At 43.4% G+C, this 25,731-nt stretch overlaps 2 protein-coding genes across 2 annotated transcripts; both read right to left on the reverse strand.

Annotated features, from left to right (window-relative positions):
- Positions 1-536: 536 nt before the first annotated feature.
- LOC122552313 (myelin-associated glycoprotein-like) lies at positions 537-16,736 on the reverse strand. The gene is made up of 3 exons (XM_043695051.1): positions 16,705-16,736; positions 8,196-8,483; positions 537-1,326 (listed from the first exon to the last, which is right to left on the reverse strand). Exons 2-3 carry the CDS (start codon positions 8,461-8,463, stop codon positions 1,130-1,132), a joined length of 465 nt encoding a protein of 154 aa, XP_043550986.1. The 5' UTR covers positions 8,464-8,483; positions 16,705-16,736; the 3' UTR covers positions 537-1,129.
- A 4-nt stretch (positions 16,737-16,740) lies between these two features.
- Positions 16,741-21,595, reverse strand: LOC122552312 (intercellular adhesion molecule 5-like). The gene is made up of 4 exons (XM_043695050.1): positions 21,391-21,595; positions 18,561-18,854; positions 17,505-17,792; positions 16,741-16,901 (listed from the first exon to the last, which is right to left on the reverse strand). The coding sequence occupies exons 2-4, from the start codon at positions 18,847-18,849 to the stop codon at positions 16,876-16,878; spliced, it is 603 nt and encodes a 200-aa protein (XP_043550985.1). The 5' UTR covers positions 18,850-18,854; positions 21,391-21,595; the 3' UTR covers positions 16,741-16,875.
- Positions 21,596-25,731: the final 4,136 nt, after the last annotated feature.

The following is a 25,731-nucleotide window of genomic DNA, read 5'->3' on the forward strand; positions in this document are numbered from 1 at the left end:
AAATTATCAGCTGCGATTTCAGTTCCCTCCTTGACTTCATCTGTTCCACTTTTTACACTTTTTGTATCTATCCCCAACCCTGCAAATTTATCAGAATTCTCTGCTGCTCCAACTCTGGTCCTTGCATATCCCTGATTTTAACCATATATGCCATGTCTTGAAACGGGGCTAAACCGAAGCATTTGAGTGTGTAACAGTAAAATGGAGGAAGGGGCCTTCCACATATAACTACCATCCAGTGAATCAATATCTGGGGTATAGCCACCACTAGCCTTATCAGGACTGGGTAAATCATTCAAAATGATACGCTGCTATTGAGCAGATGCAGCATCATGATTCAGACCTCAGTTTTTATTTGTGTGCTTACAATCTGAAAGGGGACTGAAATCGACAGCCTTAAAGAAGCAAGCATGCTAGAAAGTGACACAAAGTTTGATCAACATTTATAGGTTTTAAGAAAGTCTCAAAGAGACTGGGAGGACTTCCAGAGGTCAGGGCCTAGGGCTGTTGAAGGCAAAGTTGCTAATGGTCTTGGGGAAATGAAAATCAAAACACACAACATACCTGAATTGGAGTAGTATATAATTCTTGGAAGTTTACAGGGCGGAGGGAGTTTATGGAGATACAGAGAGGAAAGGCATGGAGGCATTTAAACATGATGTGAATTTTAAAATTGAGATTTCACATCTCGTCTTGATTTCATACATTTGGAAAACTATAGATTACAAATACAATATTTATTCTATTAAAGCAAACAGTCACAATAGGTAAATTATTTTACAGAATAAACAAATCTTATATCTAGTCTTCGTGTCAATTAGTGGGAAAGAAAGTTGTTTTCATAAAACTTTGATGATATCGATGCTGAATCTAGTTACCAGAGCTCAGGTGACAATCCAGAGTTTGAAAAAATGCAAGAAAATGATCAATACAACATTTCAAAAGCAATCTAAAATGTTGAGAAATGTGAGGAAAATGTTGTCATTACAATTATTACAGTAATTACTGCAAACAATTTTAATATTGCAATGAGCTGCACTTGTTGGATACAATATCGATTACAGGATCATCGGAATTTCTCTTCAAAACATATATCATACTAGTTTGTAATTATTGTTGTGCTACCAAGCTATGGATGAAGTTTCTCCAAAGGAACATCTTCCTGATGATCCTTTCCGTTGGGGACTTGTGTATTGTTGTTGGGCTTTGCTTTGTCTAATTTATACTGTCCTCTTTTATGGGCACTGCATTTCCAGTACAAGGCCATCACTGCAAATACCATCAATACTGCTATTCCTGTAGTTATTAGTATTATCCATCTTAAACCTATGAAAACATAGAAAGAAAAGATCATCAACAGTCCAGGGAAGTATATTTATTGCAAAATGCCTGAATATTTCTAAAATCTAGTGTCCCCATGTGCTTAATCAGCTTTTTCATGGCTGTTTTCCTGCTTGTATTTTTCACCTTCTTTCATTCTTCCCACATCACACACCATTCCTTGGCAGTCTGCTCTCAACTCACTATCTATTCTTGTTTATGTTCTGCGGGAATTACACACTGGTAAGTAAATTTAATATAATGCTCCAAACATACCGCTGACAAGCTTTCTTTTCAGCTGGTTCCAGAATTTCCAGAGTTTATAATTCTTCTCTATCTCTTACATTACTGAAAATTACATATCCTGTCTTTCTTTCAATTTTCAACCCTAAACATCCATTAGCATTTTCCCCAAGGCACTGATTAAGCTGCTGTGTTTGCATACTTCTTGCTTGTGTTTGTTTCCTGTTACCCCACCTCATGAGGAGAAATGAAGCTTAGAGATGTGTGTTTCACTCACTGATCTGCTCCAAATCTCTGCTTCATGGAGTGTGTAATGATTAAAATCATGGCCAAGTGAATGTCATTGACAATGAGACTCTTCATTGTCATTGTTAACCTTGGCCAATCAGGGAGCTCTGGCTAACAAATGTTAACATAGGATTATTTAATCCCTCCCCTCCCTTTCACTGTTTGATCACACAGCATTGCCCTTTGATGTGAAGGGCACTGCTTGTCATTGGCAACTTGGGTGTTTCCTTTCTTCCTGGTGGTGGAAACTGAATAAAGATTCGTGCACCTTGTGTCTTTCACTGTGTCTCACATTTGCACACACACACAACATGGGTGCTGGGGAAAAATAAGCACTACTGCAGTTAGGCGGTAGTGTGGGGGTTAAAAAAAAAGAGCAGGAATATAAATAAAAGAAAAAAATTAACATAGGATTATCAATCCCTGCCCTCCCCTTCCCTGTTTGAACACACAGCATTGCCCTTTGATGTGAAGGGCACTGCTTGTCACTGGCCACTCGGGTGTTTTCTTTGTTCCTAGTGGTGGAAATTTGAATAAAGATTTGTGCACCTTGTGTCTTTCACTGTGTCTCACACCTGCACACACACACAACCTGGGTGCTGGGGAAAAAATAAGCACAACCGCAGTTAGGTGGTAGTGTAGGGGTATAAAAAAAGAATGAAAAGATAAAAAAGTTTAAAAAAATAAACAAGGGTGCCAGACATCCTGTTCACTCTGAGAAGAAACAAAATAACCAGGAGACAGTGTCAGAGATTCTGTTCACTCTGAGAGCTGGCTCTGAGGGAGCTGGATCAAAAAAAATTAACATAGGATTATTTAATCCCTGCCCTCCCCTTCACTGCTTGATCACACATCATTGCCCTCTGAGAAGGGCACTGCTTGTCACTGGCCACTCGGGTGTTTCCTTTCTTCCTGGTGGTGGAATATAAACAAAGATTTACACACTTGTTTTTCACGGTGTCCGACACCTGCATACACACAACATAGATGCTGAGGAAAAATAAGTACTACAGCTGTCAGATGGTACTATGGGGGGAGGGGGAAAAAAGGTGAAAAAAGAGAGAAGAACATGAATGTCAGACATGCTGTTCACTCTGAGATTTAGAAAAAAAATTAACTTAGGATTCACACAAACATGGGTGCTAAGAAATATAAGCACTATTGCAGAATTGCAATAGTGTAAGGGGAGAAAAGAAAAAAAAATTATAAACAGGAGATTTCGAATCTCAATTCAGGTGACTGATTCTGAGCTAGCTGGTCACAGTGAGTGTACTAAAAAGGAAAAGAAAAAAGAACAGTATAAACATCGCATTCAGAATCTCCTCAGTTCAGGGACTGACTCTGAGCTGGCTGATCACAGCCAGTGTAGTGTGCACACATAAATAATGGGTGACTTGGTGACAGGATTCCAGCCTCTGTGCAATTATATCAGTGGAGACAAGAGAAAACAATACATGCCTGAATATAATTTGTTTAAAACAGTCGTCTTTCAGTTGGGGTAAGCATTTTATTTTGAAAGCTTGATTCATTCAATTTTGTCATCAAAGATTAGGCCCAGTATTTGGCTGTTTGAGAACCAGGGGCATCCATATCGAGATTTTTGATGAGGTTAAGACAACTGGCAGAGACATTGGTTAACCCTGAATGATATGCTGAGAGACCATTTGGTATGTGGCATTCATGAGGTAACCCTGCAAAGTACCTACTAACTGAAGTCCAACTGGACTTCAAACAGGCACTACAACTGGCTTTGTCATTAGAAAATGCAGCATGGGAGTTAGAGGGCATCCCAACGAAAGTGAACACTTGTCCAACAGAGGTTGGGGAAGAGCACTTGAGTGTAGGCAATCACAGTGACTCAAGCAGGGCATGAGAGCAGAAGGACCCTTGGTCAGTCCACAGCAAAGCTGAGCCTTGGCCAGATGGCTGAAAAGTTATTCAAGATCTGGACTGGCAAGCCATTGTAGTTGTTGCTGGTATGTGGGCTTGAGACAGCAAAGGAGCCCTATGAGACCTGAGTAAGAAAACTCAGACCAGTATCCAGGAGAGTTGAGACTGTGTTGCTGGGAAAGCACAGCAGGTCAGGCAGCAGCCAAGGAGCAGGAGAATCGACGTTTCGGGCATAAGCCCTTTGTCAGGAATGAGGCTTGTGGGCCAGGACTGAGAGATTAATGGGAGGGGGGTGGGGGAGGGTAAGGTAGCTGAGAAAGCGATAGTCGGATGAAGGTGAGGGAGAAGGTGATAACTCAGAGATGGGAGTGATAGACAGGCCCGGAGGGTGGTGCTGAGTTGGAAGCTTGGGACTGGGATAATGTGGGAGGAGGGGAAATGAGGAAGCTGTTGAAATCCACATTTATCCAATGTGGTTGCAGGGTCCCAAGGCAGAATATGAGGCGTTCCTCCTCCAGGCATTGGGTGGTAACGGTTTGGTAGTGGAGGATGTGCAGGACCTGTATGTCCTTGACGGAGTTTGAGGGGAAATTGAAGTGTTCAGGCATGGGTTGGTGGGTGCACACTCTGGAAAGTCCACCTTTTTGTGGTTTGGAACAGTTAAATTGTACCACAACATCCAAATCAGAATCAATTAAAATAAATGTCTGGTTAAATGGTCACCCGGTTCTCATTGAGGTTGATGTGTCAGTGGTTACAGAACCAATCTTTAACAAGATTTCCTCTGGGCCTAGGTTTGCGCAAGACCTCGGCCAGATTGAGAACAGTCACCAGGGAACTGTTACACACTAAGGGTACGACATTGGTTCTGGTCCCCTATAAGAAGTAATCACTGATTGTTGGAAGAAGCTCAATCCTGTTGGAGCAGAATTGGTTGAGAAAGATCGACCTAGATTGGCTCAACATTTTGCAATTAGAAAATAGCTGCCTGAATGAAGTTCTAATGAAATAGCCAGGAGTTTTTCAGAAAGAGGTTGGGACTATCAAAGGAGTCAAGGCCATTTTATATGTTGACCAGGAAGCAATTCCACAGTTTTGCAAGGCCTGCCCAGTGCTATTTGCCTTACGGGCAAAAGAAGAGGTAGAAATCAGGAGGCTGGAGAGCGAGGGAATCATCAAATCAATGCAGTTTGTGGAATAGGCAACAGTGGTTGTATAGATTGTGAAGTTTGACGGCTCCGTTCGCCTTTGTGAGGATTTGAAGAAAAGCGTAAAACACTTCTCACAGCTGGATATATACCCAATATTTTGCATAGAGGTTTTGTACATAAAATAGGTAGGGAGGGGCCATGCCACCTTCAGTTATGACTAAATGAGGAGTCCCAGAAGTATGCCACAATTAATTCACATGGGAGTTTGTACCAATAAACAAGACTACCATTTTAGATAATATCAGCCTTAACCATTTTCAGTGGACCATGGAGAACATATTACAAGGACTACCCTGGGTTTCCTTTTATCTGGATGACTTGCCAATAACCAGGATGACCAATAAAGAGCACTTGGAGAATTTGGACGTAGTGCCTAAACATTTCTCCCGGGCAGGTTTATGCATTAGAAGGAAAAAATGAGAGTTCCATGTGCTCCAAGTGACCTATTTGGGCTACAGAGTCAACAAATCTGGGTTACACTCATTGGAAGATAAAGTGAGAGTGATCAGATGTGCCCTGGTTCCCACGCCTCTACCAGAGCTTAGGTACTTCCTTGGGTTAGTGAATTATTATGGAAAATTCAAATGTAACCTGGCTTCCATCGTTGCACCTTTACAACTGTTGAAAAAGGGTCAGCCTTGGAAATGGTCACACAGCCAAAAAGTAGCCTTTGGGGAAGTGAAAAAGCAGCTATTGTCATCTAAGGTGTTAACCCACTACAATTCAAAGCGAGAGGTAGTGCTGACATGCGATGCCTCCCCATATGGTACCTGGGTAGTGTTGGCTCACGAGTGGCCCAACGGAGAGGAATATCTGATAGTGTTTGCTCGCCAGACTTTGGCTGATGCTGAACACAAATACATCCATATAGAGAAGGAAGGTATGGCAGTCATTTTTGGTGTGAGGAAGTTCCACCTTTACGACATATATTTGTCATCGTGAAGGGCCACAAACCCTGATAGAGCTACTTAAAGAAGGCAAGGCCATGTCACCCATAGCTTCTGGTCAAATTCAACAGTGGGTCCTTTTTCTCAGTGGGTACCATTACTACTTGGAATACCGTCCAAGAGGCCAAGTGACAAATGTGCATGCTTTCAGGCACCTCCCACTGGCAGATACTCCTCTGGTGGTGCTTCCCCTGGAAGAGTCCATTCTGGTTTTAAACTTTCTGGGCACCCTTCTCGTCACCATTGACAATATCCGATTCTGGACACAGAAAGATCCCATCCTTGCAAAACTAAAACAGCTCTTGGTAATGGGAAACAAAAGGGCCATCTCAACCAGGATTGAAATCTTTCTGGACTTGGTGAGACCAGATCAGCGTAGAGAATGACATATTACTATGGGAGCTAGAGTGATTGTCCCAAGTAAAGATCACGGCCAGATACTGGCTGAACCCCACCTGGGTCATCCAGGGATTTCCAAAATGAAGATGTTGGCAAGGAGTTATGTCAGGTGGCCAACATAGCTGTGTTGGTGGGGCAGTACCCAGAGTCCCACAAGGCCAATTCAAAGTGGTTAGGCATGCAGAGAATTCATTTGGTAAATTCAGGGATGATGAGTGAAAAGCTGTGAGCTTTGTTTGTGATACATGGACTCCTAGTTAAGGACAATGTGACATCATTTACCAGCAGGAATTTGAGTATTTCCTAAAGCCAAATGGCATTTGGCCTGTTCATACAGCTGCATACCATCCATCGTCCAGTGTTCTGGAGGAAAGAGCAGTCCAAATGTTGAAGGCAGGTTTAAAGAAACAGCCGATAGCTTCACTTGATACCAACTTGTCCTGGTTACTGTTCGATTATGGGACCATCCCTCAGGCAACACCAGGGTTGGGTCCAGCAGAGTTGCTGATACGGAGAAGATTCCACACAAGGTTAAAGCTGATATTCCCAGACCTGGAGGTCAGGCTGAAACAGCAGTAAGAATGTCAATGCCTGCCACATGCCTCCTCTAAGCAAATTTATTTCAGGTGAAGACATTTGGTGCTGGAACCACGGAAATGGCCTGACATGGGTATGGGACAAGGTCAATGCAATGTCAGGTCCTATGACAAACAATGTTTGGGTAGGTGAGGGGGTCCTGAACAAATGTGGGTCACCTGAAAGCTGCCAGTATGCAAACGGTGCAGGTGCAAAATATACCTGGCCCCTCAGAACAGCCAGAAAAGAGTGAGAAATTGTGAGTTGCTCCCCCTTGTCTAATATCGAGGAAACCTCAAAGTCTGAGGTGGATTCAGTCTCAATACTGTTACTGCTGGAAGAAACTCTCCCAGATGCTGCAGACATAGGAGGCAGACTATGGTGTGGCACACACACCCATTTCCATTCAGAAGAACCAGACCTAGGGCAAAAACATCCCAGGAGAAGCTGCAAGAAAAAGGACAGGTACATCCTTCCTGGAATTGTTTGATTGGAACCATGGCTAGATGGATCTCATTGACAATGAGATTCTTGATTTGCATAGTTTAACAAGCCTCGTCAGGGAACCCTGGCTGACAGACATAAACAGGGAATTCAGAAGGGCTCCTCAATCTAAGGACTGACTTTGAGCCGACTAGTCACAGCCCAGGGGACATGTAAATAAGGGGAAAGTTGGTGACAGGGCCTCACTGCAATTATTTTAGAGTGGTAGTGTGTAGATTCACAGCCACAACTGCCCTCCACCCCAGAGTTATTACTCGGGCAGGTGGGACAAACATACAACAGGAGAATGGTGCTTCTATGCACAAAGAGAAACACGTGCAAGAGATTCTCATACTGAACCACCTGTACCCAATGTACCAGAGGCCAGTTACAGAGCAGCATTGTTAGAGGCAGGCAACAGTTTATCCATTTGTCCCATTGTCAGGAAGGGTGGAGTTAAACAGGAACCCAAACTAATAATACAGGTGCACAATCCTTTCTCTGAAATGCTCAGTACAGCAGGTTTTCGGAATTCAGAATGTTTTGAATTTTGGAATAAGTGACAGTTCTATGGTGAAATTTTAAAAAATTTTACTGGAGGAGCATGACTCACTCAGTAAAACGGGACTTGAGAGAGAATTGAGGCCTGCCGGTGCTGGACCACGGCCCCGCATGTTGCGTCGAGTGGGTGTTGACTGGGTTAATTGTTTGCATGCCAAACAACATTGTTAATGAGAAAAAAACTTTACAAAAAATGCCTTTGGACTTCGGCGCTTTTCGGATTTCGTGATTTTGGATAAAGGGTTGGCTACCTGTAATAGTAATTTTAGATTCTGACCTTTGACCCTGATGTCCACTTCCTTCTTATCAATTCCATATTGATTGGCAGCTCTACCTTTATAAATTCCTTGGTGCTCTGAGGTTATGTACGGAATGTGCAGAAATCCAGAGGGACCAATCTCAATGTTGCTGCCATTACTGGGGTTTACCCACTCTAATGTAGGTGAGGGTCTTCCATTGGACTTACAGCTTAATGTAATTTCATCACCTTCAGCAGTTTCTACTGGAACGCCTGACATGGTTTTGCTATTTACCGATATGGTCATGATTGTGTCTTGTGGTTTATCTGGAAAAGAGAAGAAAAAGATGAAAATAGGCAGGCAGACAGGATCACTGATACAGCTCTCCAACACGGCTTCAATTAACAGGATGTCTAAACCTCACCACATATTGTGCTGTCATCTATCTTCCAACAATCATTTCAGAACAGGTGAATCTCTGCAGTCGTGTTACAGCCTGGGTCGTACTTACAGTCATCTGTTATTATGACGGCTGTTCACAGTGAAATGCAGTCATTGTGTAAATACTAATTCAGGTTTACAGCTAGTGGGTTTCATAGTCTAAGGGTTCACACTGCTCAGAATATTCAAAGATTCAATTTCATGTAATCTGTTGCTCATACAAAATAGTTGCATTTAGAGATGAGGTTTTAGATCAGTGCTCATTTTTGACCGTGCACACATACAGTCCCCCATGCTGCATTTGAACAGATGGGATAAAGAGTATTTCTCTGCTTTCCATTTTCCCATCTTTGATCCAGACCCTCTGGGGATCTGGGTTCCCTTGCCCATGACATGTTAAATTCTGTGATTCCCCTTCAATCCAGTTTTCTTGAGCTTTAAAGATCACTGCTTTTGCTGGTGCATCTGTAAAGTTCATTCCAATCAAAAATTAAATCAGTATACTACACGACTCAAAGTTCAAATATTCTTCAAATTCTTTCTGGTGCTCTCCAGATTTTAATATTTAGAATAAAATTGGTTTCTATTTTAAAACCCAGTGTCAAACAGTACCAAACAGTACTGAATCAAACAGTACCAGGCAAAGTAAAGCACAGGATAAAAGGTGGAATAACCTGCTCTGAATTCTGTGAAAAATGTAACATTCTGAGTGCTGCTTTTCAGAAATTTCCAATTAATTTCGTTTTCTGTTGGGATCCTGAGTAACTGAGGAAAGAGGTTATAAATACATTTCAGAGACTGGGTTACCTTCATACAGCAATTGTAATAGGGTTTTTAAATACTGGGAGATAGACTGATACAGAGGTAATATAAAGACCAACAAAGGGAAAGTATTCCGAGACTGTTCCGGAGAATTTTCTCCAGCAGTAAGTGTCCAGACCGATAAGAAAGGAGGAACTGCTCGACCTGGTCATGGGAATGGGCCAAATGAAGCAAATGTCAGTGGGAGAACACGGAGGGCTCAGTGATCATCGTATCATCAGTACAATGGCAGAAAATGACATTGGTCAATCCAGAGTAAGAATATTCAACTGGGGGAGAGTGGCCTTCAGTAGGGCAAGAACACAGCAGGATCAAGTGAACGACAACCAAAGGTTCATGGGAAAATCAATGGCTGAACAAAGAGCTGTCTTCAGAGAAGAAATGGTCTGGGCACAGTCAAAGTAAATTCCCACAAATGGGAAAAGGGAGACAAACAAATGCAGAGCTCCCTTGATGTCAAAGGAGATGGATATTCAGAAAAGGAAGTGTGTTTATGACATGTGTCAGGTAGTAATTGCAGTTAAGAACCAAGTACAATACAGAAGGTTCAGAAGTGATGTTAAAAAGTAAAGTGAGAAACAGATTGTGTGGACTGACATTGAACATAAAGAAAATCTGGATATCACTGACAGGTACATCTAAAATAAAAACACAGAACATTATAGCGCAGTACAGGCCCTTCGGTCCTGGATGTTGCGCCAACGTGTGAAACCAATCTGAAGCCAATCTAACCTACACCAGTCCATTTTCATCCATATGTTTATCCAATGACCATTTAAATGCCCTAAAGGTTTGCAGGGTGTTCCATGCCCCTACTACTCTCTGAGTAAAGAAACTACTTCTGACATCTGTCCTATATCTATCACCCCTCAATTTAAAGCTATGTCCCCTCGTGCTAGCCATCACCATCCAAGGAAAAAGACTCTCACTGTCCATCCTATCTAACCCTCTGATTATCTTATATGTCTAAATGAAATCATCTCTCAACCTTCTTCTCCCAAAGGAAAACTGCCTAAAGTCCCTCTGCCTTTCCTCGTAAGACCTTCCCTCCATACCGGACAACATTGTTGTAAATCTTCTCTGAAAATTTTCCAAAGCTTTCACATTTTTCCTATAATGCAGTGATCAGAACTGTATGCAATACTCCAAACATTGCCACACCACAGATCTGCACAGCTGCAACATGACCTCATGGCTCCAAAACTCAATCCCTCTACCAATAAGAGCTAACATACTGTATGCATTCTTAACAACCCTATCAAATTGGGTGGCAACTTTCAGGGATCTATGTACATGGACACTAAAATCTCTGCTCATCAACACGACCAAGAATCTTACCATTAGCCCATTACACTGTAATCCTCTTGCTCCTCCCAAAGTGACTCACCTCACACTTTTCCGCATTAAACTCCATTTGCCACCTCTCAGCCCAGCACTGCAGCTTATCTATGTCCCTCTGTAACCCGCAACATCCTTCAGTACTAGTCACAACTCCACCAACCTTAGTGTCATATGCAAATTTACTAACCCATCATTCTGCGCCCTCATCCAGGTCATTTATAAAAATGACAAACAGCAGTGGCCCCAAATCAGATCCTTGTGGTACACCTGTAGTAACTGAACTCCAGGATGATCATTTCCCATCAACCACTACCCTCTGTCTTCTTTCAGCTCACCAATTTCTCATCCAAACTGCTAAATCACCCTCAATCCCATGCCTTCATATTTTCTGCAATAACCTAGTGTGGGGAATCTTATCAAACGCCTTACTGAAATTCATATACATGACATAAACTGCTTTACCCTCATCCTCCTGTTTAGTCACCTTCTCAAAGAACTCAATAAAGTTTGTGAGGTACAACCAACCCTTCACAAAACCATGTTGACTATCCATAATCAACTTATTCCCTTCTACATGATTATAAATCCTATCTCTGATATCCCTTTCCAACACTTTACCCACACCAAAGTAAGGTTCACTGGTCTACAATTACCAGGGTTGTCTCTACTCCCCTTCTTGAACAAGGGGACATTTGCTATCCTCCAGACTTCTGGCACTATTCCTGTAGACAATGCCAACATAAAGATCAATGCCAAAGGGTCTGCAATCTCCTGCTTGGCTTCCCAGAGAATCCTAGGATAAACCCCATCTGGCCCAGGGGTCTTATCTATTTTCACACTTTCCAGAATTGCTAACACCTCCTCCTTGTGAACCTCAATCCCATCTGGTCTCGTAGCCTGTATCTCAGTATTCTCCTTGACCACATTGTCTTTTTCCAGTGTGAATACTGATGAAGAGGGTGGTGTAAGGGGGATTCGGGACAATGAAAGGGGCAAGTGGCATGGCTGAGGTGGTAAACTATTTTTCTATTTCTGTCTTTACCAAAGAGGTAGATGCTGCCCAGGCCATGGTGACAGAGGAGGAAATTTCATCACTTTGAATGGTTTAGATTTGATAAAGAGGAGCTTTTGGATAAGCTGTCAATATCTAAAGGTGAAAAGTCCCAGAACCAGATGAAATGCTTCCAAAGACCTTGGAGGAAGTGAGAATTGAAATTGCAGAGGCACTAGCAATAATCTTTCAATCTGGCCTGGATTTGAGGACAGTGCTGGAGGAGTTTAGAATTGCAAACCTTTTTCAAAAAAGATTGAACCAGCAATTACAAACTAATCAGTTAAACTTTGGCAATGGGGACACTCCGAGAAGCAATTGCTGATAAAATAATTAATCGTCACATGGAAATACTTTGTAGATGTGGAAGAATCTGCATGGATTTTTTTTAGAGGGTCACTTTAGCTCAGTTGGCTGGATGGTTGGTTTGTGAAGCAGTGTGATACCAACAGTCTGGATTCAATTCCCATCACCAGCTTTGGTTACTATGAAAGTCTCTCCTTTTCAGAATGTCGCCTCATCAGGAGCATGGTGACCATGAGTCATCTCTCTCTAAGGGGAGAGCAACCCTTTGGTCTGGTTAGACAATGTTGACACAATAATATCAACAACAAAATGAAGGGAAAGTGTGTCTAAGTAACTTGGAGTAGTTTCAAGACTAATAGAAATGGTTGATGAGGACTAGGTTGTTGATGTGGTGTATAGGGTTCCAAAAGGTGATTGATACTGTACCACACAACAAATGTTTGAGGAAAGTGATAGGTCATGGAATAAAAGGGACTATACTAATGAGGATACAAACTTGGCTGAGTGACATGAAACGGAGCATGACAGTTAATGGATACTTGTGGTAGAGTTTCAACTGTACCAGTTGGAAGGCTTGTGGTAGAGTTCCCCACCTCTAATTTTATGGTTGTAAATGTTCTAGATCTTGTTGTGTAAGGGACAATTCCAAAATGTGTTCATGTCACAAAATGTGGAAGCATCCATGTCAGATGCCATATCACTTGCCCTTCACTCCTTCCTAGAACATCTTGACACCAAGAACAGCTATGTAAGAATCCTACTCTTTGACGACAGTTCAGCCTTCAACACTATTATCCCCTCGAGACTGATTCCATCTACCAGGCCCGCGGTCAAGGAAAGGCCGGCAGCATTCTCAAAGATTCATCCCACCCTGGCAATGTTTATCTACAACCTCTACCATCGGGGAGAAGGTACAGAAGCCTGAACACATGCACCAGCCAGTTTCGAAACAGCTTCTCCCCTATTGTTGTTAGAATACTGAATGGACTCCCAAACTCTTAACATTCACCTGTATCTGTGTTTTTCTTTTTGCTGCTATTTACCTATTATTTACTTATCTGTGCTACTTAACTATGTGATCTGCCTGTATTGCTCGCAAGACAAAGCTTTTCACTGTGCCTCGATACATGTGACAATAAATTCAATTCAATTCAAACATTGTAGACTGTGAGGAGAACAATGTCAAGGTCATTTATAAGGCTGAAGTAGGCAGATGGGTGACAGAGGCAGTGGCACATTGGTATACAGTTGGCAACAAGTTGTCCTGGGAGGCTCCAACATTGACTGTGGACCCCAGAAAATGACACAACATTTGGTCAAACATAGACAAGGAAACCTCCTGCTGATGACCATAATCCCCTCCTGTTCTGAATTTGTACTCCTCCATCTTGAACATCATTTAGAGGAAGCACTGAGGGTAGCCGGGTGCAGAATATACTGTGGGTGGGACACTTCAATGTCCATTGCCTAGAGTGACTCGGCAGCATCACCACTGACTGAGCTGTTCAAGTACTAAAGGACATTGCTGCTAGACTGGGTCTGTGGCAGGTCAAGAGAGAACCAACAAGAGGAACAAGCAAACTTGACCTCATCTCCACCAATTCGCCAGCTCCAGATCAGTCTCTGCAAGACAGTGATCACCATGCAGTCCTTGTGGAGACAAAATGCTGTTTCACAGTGGGGATACCCTTCATCGTGTTGTGGGCTCCATTACTGTACTAAATGGGATACATGACTTGGAGGTGCCAGTGTTGGACTGGGGTGGACAAGGTTAAAAATCACAAAACACCAGGTTATAGTCCAACGGGTTTATTTGGAAGCACTAGTTTCAGAGCGCCGTTCCTTTATCAGGTGGTTGTGGAGAATAAGATCATGATTACAGAATTTATAGCCAAGGGAGTCCAGTGTTACAGAGATGTGATACATTAAACAATTTTAGGTTAAGTCTTTCATCTGTTAGAATGGGATATGCCGGTTTCTGTTCTTTGATATGTAAAACCCAGAACTTCTTTTAAATTACATAAATTTCAATAAAATTACAATTGTCTTGGACCCCCCTCGCCTCAGCGCCAAGAACTTGTGCTGCTAAGCGAGTGTAGTAACCAGAGTGCAACAGTTTCCCCACATGAAGAGAGTTCTTGCACAGGCACCTTCCACACCGTCAGGAATGTACTGTGGCTCCATGGTTATCATTGATGCCTCAGCACCAGGGACCCGGGTTCGATTCCAGCCTCAGGTAACTGCCTGTGTGGAGTTTGCATATTCTCCCCATCTCTGCATGGGTTTCCTCCGGGTGCTCCGGTTTCCTCCAACAGTCCAAAGATGTTCAGGTCAGGTGAATTGGCCATGCTAAATTGCCCATAGTGATAGGTGCATCAGTAGGGAGTTGGGAAATGGGTCTGTGTGGGTTACTGTTCAGAGGGTCGGTGTGGATTGTTGGTCTGAAGGGCCTGATTCGCAACTATAGGGAATCTAATCATGAAGTTCAGGACCCTTACGGACAGTGATCGACCGGAACACCATGTCGCCATCATTGCTCAGGAACGCAGGTGCGATGATACTGACATCACCATACTGAGTGAAACCTGGTAGGCAGGGGAAGGACAGCTCAGGGACAAAGGTAGTGACTACACCTTCTTCTGGAAAGGCAAGGCTGAAGAAAAGTTCCCATCCTGGAGTCGGCTTCACCATCAAAAATGAACTGGTGCATGAACTGAAAGGCTCCTCCTTCGGAATAAATGAATGCCTCATGACACTTTGATTCCCCCTTGATGGGTATTAGTATGTCAGGATAGGCAGTGCATATACACCAAATCTCAAAGCAGCAGATGAGAAGGAGAAATTCTACTCCAACCTTGACAAATCTCTCTCACGGGTCCCTGCAGCGGAGAAACTTATCAACCTTGGCAACCTCAGTGCCAGAGTCAGCAAAAGTGCAGAGGTCTGGGACAATGCGATCAGGAAAGAGGGAGCAGTGATGCAAAACTCCAATGGCACCCTTTTCCCGATCAAATGCTGTGAACACAACCTCCTCATCATTCACACACCGTTCCACCAAAGGGACAAATACAGGACAATGTGGCAACACCCCCGCTGGAAACACTGACGCCTCCTTGACTATGTCATTGTCAGATGAGGGATCGAAAAGATGTTAGAATTACACATGCCATGACCACAGCCAGCGACCTCTGGACAGACTGTCACCTGATCCAAGCCAGGATCAACATACTTCCAGACCCGCAGCAGAGGAGACAACAGAAGCAATTCCAAAAACAGTTTAACATTGAGGCACTTAAAGACCGGGAGAAAATAGCCTCAGACAATCAACTCGTCTCCACAAACCTAGCGAGTCTCAGCGATACCATGTCACGGGATCCCAACAGTCTCTGGTCCACCCTTAAGACTACCATTATCACTGCCTGCAAAATGCCAGTCAGCCAATCCACCAGGAAACACCAGGACTGATTTGATGAGAATGATCTGGAGATTAAGGAACTACCAAGCTGGAAGCGCATGGCATTTCTGAGTGAAAACAAAAACTGTATATTCAAAAATGGAAAGGCAGGTTTACAGGTGCTGAAGGCTGAGGAACAAAACCAAACCCACAACATAAAAAATGGGTGGTGGGTGGAGAAACACTGGAGATCCAACAAATGGCCAACAGCCATGGTGTGATGGGTTTCTTCTGCGTTGTCAAGACGACATACAACCAAACAGCCAAGGCCCCACTCCACTGCTGGCCAAGGACAGAGTGACTCTTATCAAAGATAAAGAAACCATCAAAAAGTGTTGGGAGAAGCACTTCAGAGACCTCAAGCAGGGCTCTGTCATTGATCTGAGCATTCTTGAATGCATCCTACAGCATTCTACACACCATGGGCTCAGCAATACCCCAGCCCTGCACGAAATAGAGAAGACTGTCCGCCATCTTAAGAACAACCAGACAGCTAGAGGAGACAGTACACCCACTGAGGTATTGAAATGCAGAGGCAAAGACCTACTGTTGCAGTTGACAGCCTTGTCTGCCTTATCTGGAACGAGGAGAGCATCTCAGAACTGCTCCGAGATGCCACAGTTCAGAGTATTTCCAAAAAAGGGAACAAGTCCAAATGTGGTAACTACAGAGGAATCTCCCTGCTGTTGACGGCAAGGTCCTCCACAAGTATTTCCTCCCTGTGGCTGAGGAACTCCTCCCGGAGTCACAGTGTGGTTTTCACCACGGAGGGGCACAATGGACATGGTTGTCACTGTGCGACAGCTGCAGGAGAAACGCAGAGACAAGAACCTCCCCTGGACATGGCTGCCTTCGACCCTACAAAGGCCTTTGACACTGTCAACTGGCGAGCATATGCAGGGTCCTTTTCTGTTTTGATTGTACCATGAAGTTTGTCACCATCCTTCACCTGCTCCAGGACAAAGTGGAAGTCAATGGTCAAAGACCATCAAAAGTGGAGGAGGAGCATCCAGAAAGGTATTGAGCATCTCCAGCCTTGTATTGGCAGAAAATGGAAGCCAGGCCACAACATCAAAAGCAGTGCGCTGCCACACCAACACTCCACCCACCCCTTCCCCAGGTCACCACCTACCTGAGCGGTGATGAGAATCGTCGTCGTCGTCGTCGTCGTCGTCGTCATCGTCATCATCATCATCATCATCATCATCATCATCATCATCATCATCATCATCATTTGCTAGGAACCACCAACGATGATGGGCCACCTGTTGTGAGATGTAGTCAAGGGCACTCACCTCCATAGTTACACTTTAGGAAGGGAGTGATAGCCTGGTGGATAATGTAAAAGAGAGTCATTAAAATGGGACAAGGGATGAGTGGCTTCCCTTATGTGGAAAGAATGGAAAAGTTGGGATTCTGCCAATCAGGCAGTGAGGGTCAAGAGAAGTTCTGATAGTCATGTTCAAGATAATGAACCAATTGTAGACAAATAAAGAGGAGTTTTTAGTGGCAAAAGGTTTGATAATCATGAGACACAGATTTAAGGTGATTAGAAAAGGAACAAATGTGATGTGATTGTTTTTTTAAAGAAAGCAGTTGATTGTTTTCTAGCATGAATAGTGGAAGCAGATGCACTAGTGTCTTTCACAGGAGAATTGGAAAAATATTTGAAGGGGAAACACATACTCCCATGATTGCACTCTGTGGCACAATGCACCGGGGTAATAATGGACAGTGTCCTCACATGTCCTGACCCCAGGATCTGTATCCCTTTGGTCTCAGTGACAAAGGAGCTGCTGCAAGGCAGTCCCTGTGTGAGGAGACCAATTCAAATTGGTTCGGACTAAGAGGAAAGTTGGGATGAGGATTTCATTGTCTCCATTTTGAAAAAAAATCCCACTGACGTTTTGTGAGGAAAGTAATGCTACTTACACAGGACATGGAGGGTTTCAATCTGTTGTTTTATAACAGGGCTTGTCATTGACTGATCTTGAAGTTTCAGTTCAGCTTCACAGATATACTGCTGTCCATCCAGCTTAACTTGAGCTTCTACTGTATGAGAGATAGTGAGCCCAGTACTGCTTGATCCATTCACTAATGTGTCATTTCCTTTCTTCAGTCTGAGTTCAAGATCCCCTGAGACTTTTAACACAAGGCATGTAATATTAACCAGATTTCCTTCCTGGCTGGTTGGTACTTGGATTTCAGGGGAAGAGAAAGCTAAAAATAATAGAAAGATACTGTTAGAAACATTGTTGTATCTAGTAGTCCCTCAGTGTGAGGTTAATAACAATGAAACAAAGGCAGATTGCATTTCGTGCTCTTGCTCATCCTCTGCTTCATTGCTGTATCAGGGAGATGTACAAAGCCCTACATCATCTTTCCATGTTCCTTCAGTGTCTGCAGTATCTTAGTCAACATTCATTCCTGACCCAAACTCACCAAAAATGTATTCTGCTCGTTTCTGTTTGTAGAATCCTGAAATCTGTATTTATTTTAATGCAGATTTATTTATTACCGCCTGTTTCTTCCACACGGTATATTCCTGATTGGTGTATGTTTTTGCACCCCTGCAGTTTTTAGGGTACATTGGTTGTTTAAACATTTAAACATTCTCTTGTGATCCTGGAATACTAAGTGTGAGTAACACTCACCTATGAGCAGCGCATACAATGTCAATCACATTATCTCAGGATCTCAGAATATCTCGAGTCATTAAGACTTTCTCAGAATGCTTTTCATTGACAGAGGGTCATATAGAATATATGGCACAGAAACAGACCATTCCAACTAATTAGCCAATGTTTATGCTTTACTCAACCAAGTGTCTGAGTATACAAACATTTCCACAAGCTTCCCAATTTGTTACTCAATGAAAAGGATTTTATTACTGAAAGTGGTGGAAATGCTGACATGTTGTATTGTTGACAGTGATGAACTATCAGAATGTTGTCTGATTTTAAACTCCCCCACAACCAGAATTCTTACCATACACCTCAATGAAAGCACTATTATTCTTTGAGGGAATTGATGGATATTTCTCAAAATCGGCCATACAGACGACTTCCAACAGACCAGATTCCTGTGGTGTCCATGCTGCTGTTATTCGGACAATGTTGGAATTTGGCCTTGTGGTATCTGAGTTCAGTTCCACACCATCCTGAAACCATCTTACTCTCATCTTCTCAGTAGGATAGACACTTGAGACCTCACATGTTAATGTGACCTCTTGCTTCACTTCTTTGGGTCTTTTGTCCAGGATTCTAGGCTGATCCATGAAAGGTATAATTCAGACAAGAAATTCACTTCATTTTAATTTGCTGCAGTGTGTTTCAGTTTATAATGGACAGAGTGGGAAACTGGCCAGTGTAGGTATTGGACAATACACCACCCCAGGAATATATCACATTCACTCATAGTCATAAAACTGGAGTCATCTGCAGGAGGCCATAGTGCATTTTGAGAGGGAACTGGCAATGCCAATCACGGTGTGCGATTGGTAAATTTGTCTAAGTATTTTTGACAATTCATTCATAGGATAAGGGCATTACAAGCTGGACAGCATTTATTACCCATCCCTAATTGCTCAGAGGGCAGTTCAGAATTAACCATGTTGCTCTAGGTCTGGAGTCACATCTGGGCCAGACAAGGAAAGGATGGCAGTTTCCTTCCCTGAAGGACATTAGTGAACCAGATCAGTTTGTACACCAATCAGCAATGGATTCATGGTCATCGTTGGACTGTTAATTCCAGATTTTGTTTTTGTTAGATTCAGATTCCACTATGGCAGGATTCAAACCCAGGTCATGGGAACATTATCTAGATCTCTGGATTAAGGGTCCAGGGATAATATGTTTAGGCCAGCACCTCAGTTCAAAACCACAAAACAGCTCATCTATTTTATTTTTAAATTAATTCTTGCTACTTTTCAACTATTAAGGCCTTTGACCATCGTGTATGTCAGTTTCGTGTATGTCAGTCACTCTGAGCAGTACAGGCTGATGCACTCCTGATTTACCTTTGCTTTGATCTTTACTTGCATCTGTCTAGAATATCCTTCTTAAAGGGGAGGATGAGCAGCTAGAGGCCCTGGTACACATCCATACCAGTGACATAGCTCGGAAAAGGGATGAGGACCTGAAAAGTGAATATAGGGAGTTAGTTTGGAAGCTTAAAGGCAGGATGAGCAGAGTAGTAATCTCAGGTTTGTTACTAGTGCCACGGGCTAGTGAGGCTAGAAATAGAGAGTAAGTGCAGATGAACACGTGCCTGCAGAGCTGATGTCAGAGGGGGGGCTTCAGATATGTGGGTCATTGAGACACGTTCTGGGGAAGGTGGGATCTGTACAAGGAGGACGGGTTGCACCTGAACTGAAGGGGCATCAGTATCTTGGGCAGCAGGTTTGCTAGAGCTCTTGGGGAGGGCTTAACTAGATTGGCAGAAGGATGACAACTAGATCTATGGATCAGAGATGAGGTAGCTGGTGAACAGGCAAACACAGCATGCCGAGAGTCTGTGAGGAAGGATAAACAGTTGATAGGTCAAAGTTTCAGTCAGTGTGATGGGTTGACATGTGTCAATTTTAACGCAAGAAGTGTCAGGAATAAGGATAATGAACTTAGACCATGGATTTGTACTTGGAGCTACAATGTGTAGCCATTATGGAGATTTGGATATCACATGGGCAGAAATGGTGTTGGATGTTCCACGATTTAAAATGTTTCAAAAGGAAATAGAAAGAGGTAAAAGAGGTGGGGGAGTGACATTGCTAAGCAGGGATAGTATCACAGCTGCAGAAAGGGAGGGCGTTGAGGAGGGTTTGTCTACAGAGTCAGTATGAGTGGATGTCAGAAACAGGAAAGGAGCAGACACTTTATTGGGAAGTTTCTAGATAACCCCCCCCCCCCCTCCCCCAACAGCAGCAGAAACACAGAGGAGCAGATTGGGAGGCAGATTTTGGAAGGTGCAGAAACAACAGTTGTTGTCATGGGTGACTTCAACTTCCCTAATTTTGATTGGAACCTCCTTGGTTCAAATGGTTTGGATGGAGCAGACTTTGACAGGTGTGTCCAGGAAGGATTCCTGACTCAATATGTAGATAGGCTGATTAGAGGGGTGCTTGGCAATGAATCAGGTCAGGTGTCGGATCACTTAGTGGGAGAGCATTTCGGTGACAGTCATCACAACTCCCTGACCTTTACTGTACTCATGAAGAGGGATAGGAGCAGGGTTTTTGAGAAAGTATTTAGTTGGAGGAGGGTGAATTAAAATGCTATTAGGCAGGAACTGGTGTGCCGAAATTGGGAACAGATATTACAGGGAAATGCATGAGAGAAATGTAGCGGTTGTGGAGGGAGCACTTGCTGCAAGTTCTGGATTGGTTTGTCCCACTGAGGCAAGGAAGGGATGGTAGGTTGAAGGAACCTTGGATGACAAAGGATGTGGAACATTAAATCAACAGGAAGAAGGAAGCGTACTTAAGGTTGAGGAGGCAAGGATCAATCAGACAGGGCTTTAGAGGTTTACAAGGTAGCCAGGAAGGAACTGAAGGTTGGACTTAGGAGATCTAGAAGGGGGCATGAAAAACCTTTAGCAGGTAGGATTAAGGATAACACTAAGGCATTCTACACTTACTTATATTATTAAGACTCAGCTTGGCAAAAAAAGAAAGTTATTCAAAATACTGTAGGCCACCACTATCAAACTATGGTTTGCACATGCTCTGGCTGACTTAAAGCAAACATTTACATTTACTGGATATTTGCACCATAATACAAGATAAGTTTTTTTTGTAATATCTTGAGCAATTGGAACTCACCGTAAGTTTGCAGTGTGACAGAAGAGTTTGTGATTGACTTTGTGGTATTAGAGCCCAAGTCCACTTCAGCCAAGCAGGTGTACTCCTGTCCATCATCTGATCGACTCGCAACGAAATTGAAGACATTTCTCAACCTTTTATCTTCATCCGGAAGACCTAGTTCACCTGTGGAATCTCTCTGGACAATCTCACTCCCTCTCAGCCATGTGAGAATGAGTTTGTTGTTTGCATAGACTCTTGGGCCAATGCACTCCAGACGATATGTTCTGTTAATCTCCAGTACTTCAGGAAGTACTGTAATGCTTATCTCTCGATCTGTTAAAGGAGAATCACAGTTAACAAGTTTCACTGAAATAGTGTACCTGAGGACCATGTTCTATCTCCTCACACATTTACTCAGATACATAAGAGATGTAAGTGTGTATGTATTCAACAAAAGGTTACTAAAATACTTGAACAGAGGCCAGTATCCTGTCACCAAGTCACCCTTTATTTACACATGGAGACTAATCCATCTCCGTCAGGGCCAGCTCTCAGAGTGATCAGAACCTCTGACACTCCTGTTTATACCTGTCAGCCACAGCTCCCTGATTGGACCAGATAAAGAGCCCTAATCAGGGAACTCATTCTATGATACCCAGAAACAAAAATCAAGATTGCTGGAAAAACTCAGCAGGTCTGGCAGCATCTATGGAGACAAATCAGACCTAATGTTTGGGGTCAAGTGACCCTTTCCCTATTCTGAGGAAGGGTCATTTGACAGGAAATATTAACTCTGATTTCTCTCCACAGATGCTGCAAGACTTGCTGAGCTTTTCCAGCAATTTTGATTTTTTTTCTGATTTACACCATCTGCAGTTGTTTCAGTTTCTATGATGTCCACCTGGCTGACCTCATTACAATTATTACATCCCTCCCTCTTTATTTTCCTCTTTAGGTGGCAAAGGCATTGAGACAGTGACATCCACCTCAGATTTTGTAGTACCTTAAATGCTTAACGGAGACAGAGACCCCATGGGTTTTTGAACAGTCAGAAAGGCAGTGAAGAGCAGGGCACATTTTGCTCCTGCAATGTTTGCAGCTTTCATATGATCCATGTACTTGTTCAGGACTGTTGCACCTACCCAAACCTTAGACATCACTGGACCTGACCTTACATTGACTGTGACTCCAGCGCATTCAAGGCCATTCCCACGGTTCCTACACCAAACTTTGAGCCCTAAAGTAAACTGTCTCTCTCATTTAGTGGAGCATTGTGTCCAGCATTGATGTTTCTGATACCATTTCACCCTCCCCTCAAGACTAGGAAGATCAGGTTTAACCTGTTGTGGAGTCTTCTACCCATTAGCAACTCTGCTGGAGCTATCCCTGTAGTTGCATGAGGGATGGGTCGATAGTCAAACAGGAACTGGGACAGTTTGGTATCGAGTGAAGCTGTAGGCTATTTCTTTTAGCCTGCCTACAAAATTTGAAATGTTTTTTTCTGCCATACCATTGGATGATGGAATGGCTCAGAGCTGTCTTATGTGATGCATATCATTCGGCTTTAGGAAATAGTCAAGTCCCCTGCTTGAAATGATAGTCTGTTATCTGTGACCAACATCTCGAACAGTCCACGTATTGTAAAATATTTGCAGTACTCTGTCATCATCCATGTGTAAGACAAATTAACTCTACACATATCCAGCCATTTTGAGTGGATATCCAAAAAGACTAAGGACATTGAGCTCATGACAGGAGCCGCATAGTCAAAGTGTAACCGAGTCCAGTGTTTACCCAACCATTTGCACAAATGTGGGGAGTGCTTTTGGTCATTTTTGTCCTTGTGTGTATTGCCCCACCAATGCAGCTTTGTCTGTATCCAATCCTCCAATCCAATAACTTCTCATCAATGTCTTCATTTTGGAAACCCTTGTACACCCCTGTGGAGTTCAGTCAGTATCTTGGTGCTGACCCTTGCTACGGACAACCACTCTTGCTCCCCATAATAAAATGCTGTCCTCGACTGTGATCTGATCTCTCTAGGTCCAGAAACATTTCAATTCTGATTGTGATGGCCCTTTGGCTTCCCCCCCATCACCACCAGCTGGTTCAGTTTTGCCAGGACTGGATCTTTGTCCAGAGTCTGATATTGTCAGTTGTGACTGGAAGTGTGTCCAGAAAGTTTAATACCAGAGTGGACTCTTCTTGTAGTGGTCCCACCGGTGGTGTACCTTCCAGCAGGAGGCGGTTCAGTGCAACTACATTTGCTCCTTGGCCTCCCAGACAGTGTTCCAACCTGTAGATTAGATTAGATTACTTACAGTGTAGAAACAGGCCCTTCGGCCCAACAAGTCCACACCTACCCGCCAAAGCGCAACCCACCCAGACCCATTCTTCTACACCTAACACTACGGGCAATTTAGCATGGCCAATTCACCTAACCTGCACATTTTTGGACTGTTGGAGGAAACCGGAGCACCCAGAGGAAACCCACACAGACACTGGGAGAATGTGCAAACTCCACACAGTCAGTCGCCTGAGGCAGGAAATGAACCCGGGTCTCTAGCATTGTGAGGCAACAGTGCTAACCACTGTACCACCGTGCCGCCAATATAATTAGAGCCCACCACTGAATTCAGTCTGAAGCTGTGAGCAGCACTGCCTTGTCCTCTTCAGTTAAAAATCACACTACACCAGTTTATAGTCCAACAGGTTTATTTGGAAGTACTAGCTTTCAGGTAACTAGTGGGGCAGGATCATAATTTGTAGCTATAAGGGGCAGCACTCTGAAAGCAAGTACATCCAAATAAATCTGTTGGGACTACAACCTGGTGTTGTGTGATTTTTAATGTAGTCCTCCCAGTCCAATACTGACACCTCCACACCTTGTCCTCTTTAAGTAGACCTAGAAGGGTTTGTGGTCTGTTAATATTACAAATTTATGTCTGTCAAGGTATTGGTGGAACATCCTGACTCCAAACGTGACTGCTAAACCTTCATTCTCCATCAGGGCATACAGGGAAGCACCGCATGTCAGTACCAGATCCTGTTTAGAATCTTAATGTTTCTTACAGGAATTACCTGTTTCTTGGCTTCCCTGAAAGCTACGGCTTGGCTACATGACCATTTCTGAGGCTGACCCTTTTTAAAGAGTTGATTCCAAAGGTGCCAGGATGGAGGCCACATTGTGTATCAACTTTCCGGAATAGTTCACCAGCCCAAGGAAAGACCGAAGCTCTGATACTGAGGTGGGAATAAATTGGGAACAGGGAAATGCGTTCCTGAAGAAGGGGCTTATGCCCGAAACGTCGATTCTCCTGCTCCTTGGATGCTGGCTGACCTGCTGTGCTTTTCCAGCAACACATTTTTCAGCTCTGATCTCCTGCATCTGCAGTCCTCACTTTCTCCCAACAGGGAAATGCAGAACAGAAATGTGGAAGTTGTTTAGGAAGCACTTGCTGATAATACTGGATAGCTTTGTATCATTGAGGCAAGGAAGGGATGGTAGAGTGAAGGAAATTTGGATGACAAGAAATGTGGAACATCTAATCGAGCGGAAGAATGAACCTTACTTAAGGTTGAGGAGGCAAGGATCAGACAGGGCTCTAGAGAGTCACGAGGTAGCCAGGAAGGAACTGAAGAATGGACTTAGGAGAGCTAGAAGGGGGCATGAACATGCTTTAGCGGGTTGGATTAAGGATAACACCAAGGAATTCTACACTTATGTGAGGAACAAGAGGATGGCCAGTGTCAGGGTAGGGCTGATCAGGGATAGTGGAGGAAACTTGTGCCTGGAGTCAGAGGAGGTAGACTGAGGACCTTGATGAATACTTTGCTTCAGTATTCACTACTAAGGGGGTCCTTCTCATTTGTGAGGACAACGTAAAACACGCTGATATGCTTGAACAGGTTGATGTTAAGAAAGAGGATGTGCTGAAAAGTTTGAAAAACATAAGGATACATAAGTCCCCTGGGCCAGAGATGGCATATACCTAAAGTCAGTACAGGAAGCAAGGGAAGAGGTTGCTGTGTCTTTGGCGATGAAGTTTGCGTCCTCACTATCCAGTGAAGTAGTACTAGATGACTGGAGGGTGGCAAATGTTATTCCCTTGTTCAAGAAAGTGAATAGGGATAACTCTGGGAATTACAGATCAGTCAGTCTTATGTCTGTAGCAAGCAAATTATTGGAGAGGATTCTGAGAGACAGGACTGATGATTACTTGGAAAACCATAGTTTCATTAGAGATAGCATGGCTTTGTGAGTGGTGGGTCATGCCTCACAAGCCTTTTTGAAGGATGTGACAAAACACATTGATGAAGGTAGAGCAGTGGATATGGTGTATATGGATTTTACCAAGG

Source organism: Chiloscyllium plagiosum, chromosome 8 (genome assembly GCF_004010195.1).
Source record: "Chiloscyllium plagiosum isolate BGI_BamShark_2017 chromosome 8, ASM401019v2, whole genome shotgun sequence".
NCBI classification, from domain to species: Eukaryota; Metazoa; Chordata; class Chondrichthyes; order Orectolobiformes; family Hemiscylliidae; genus Chiloscyllium; species Chiloscyllium plagiosum.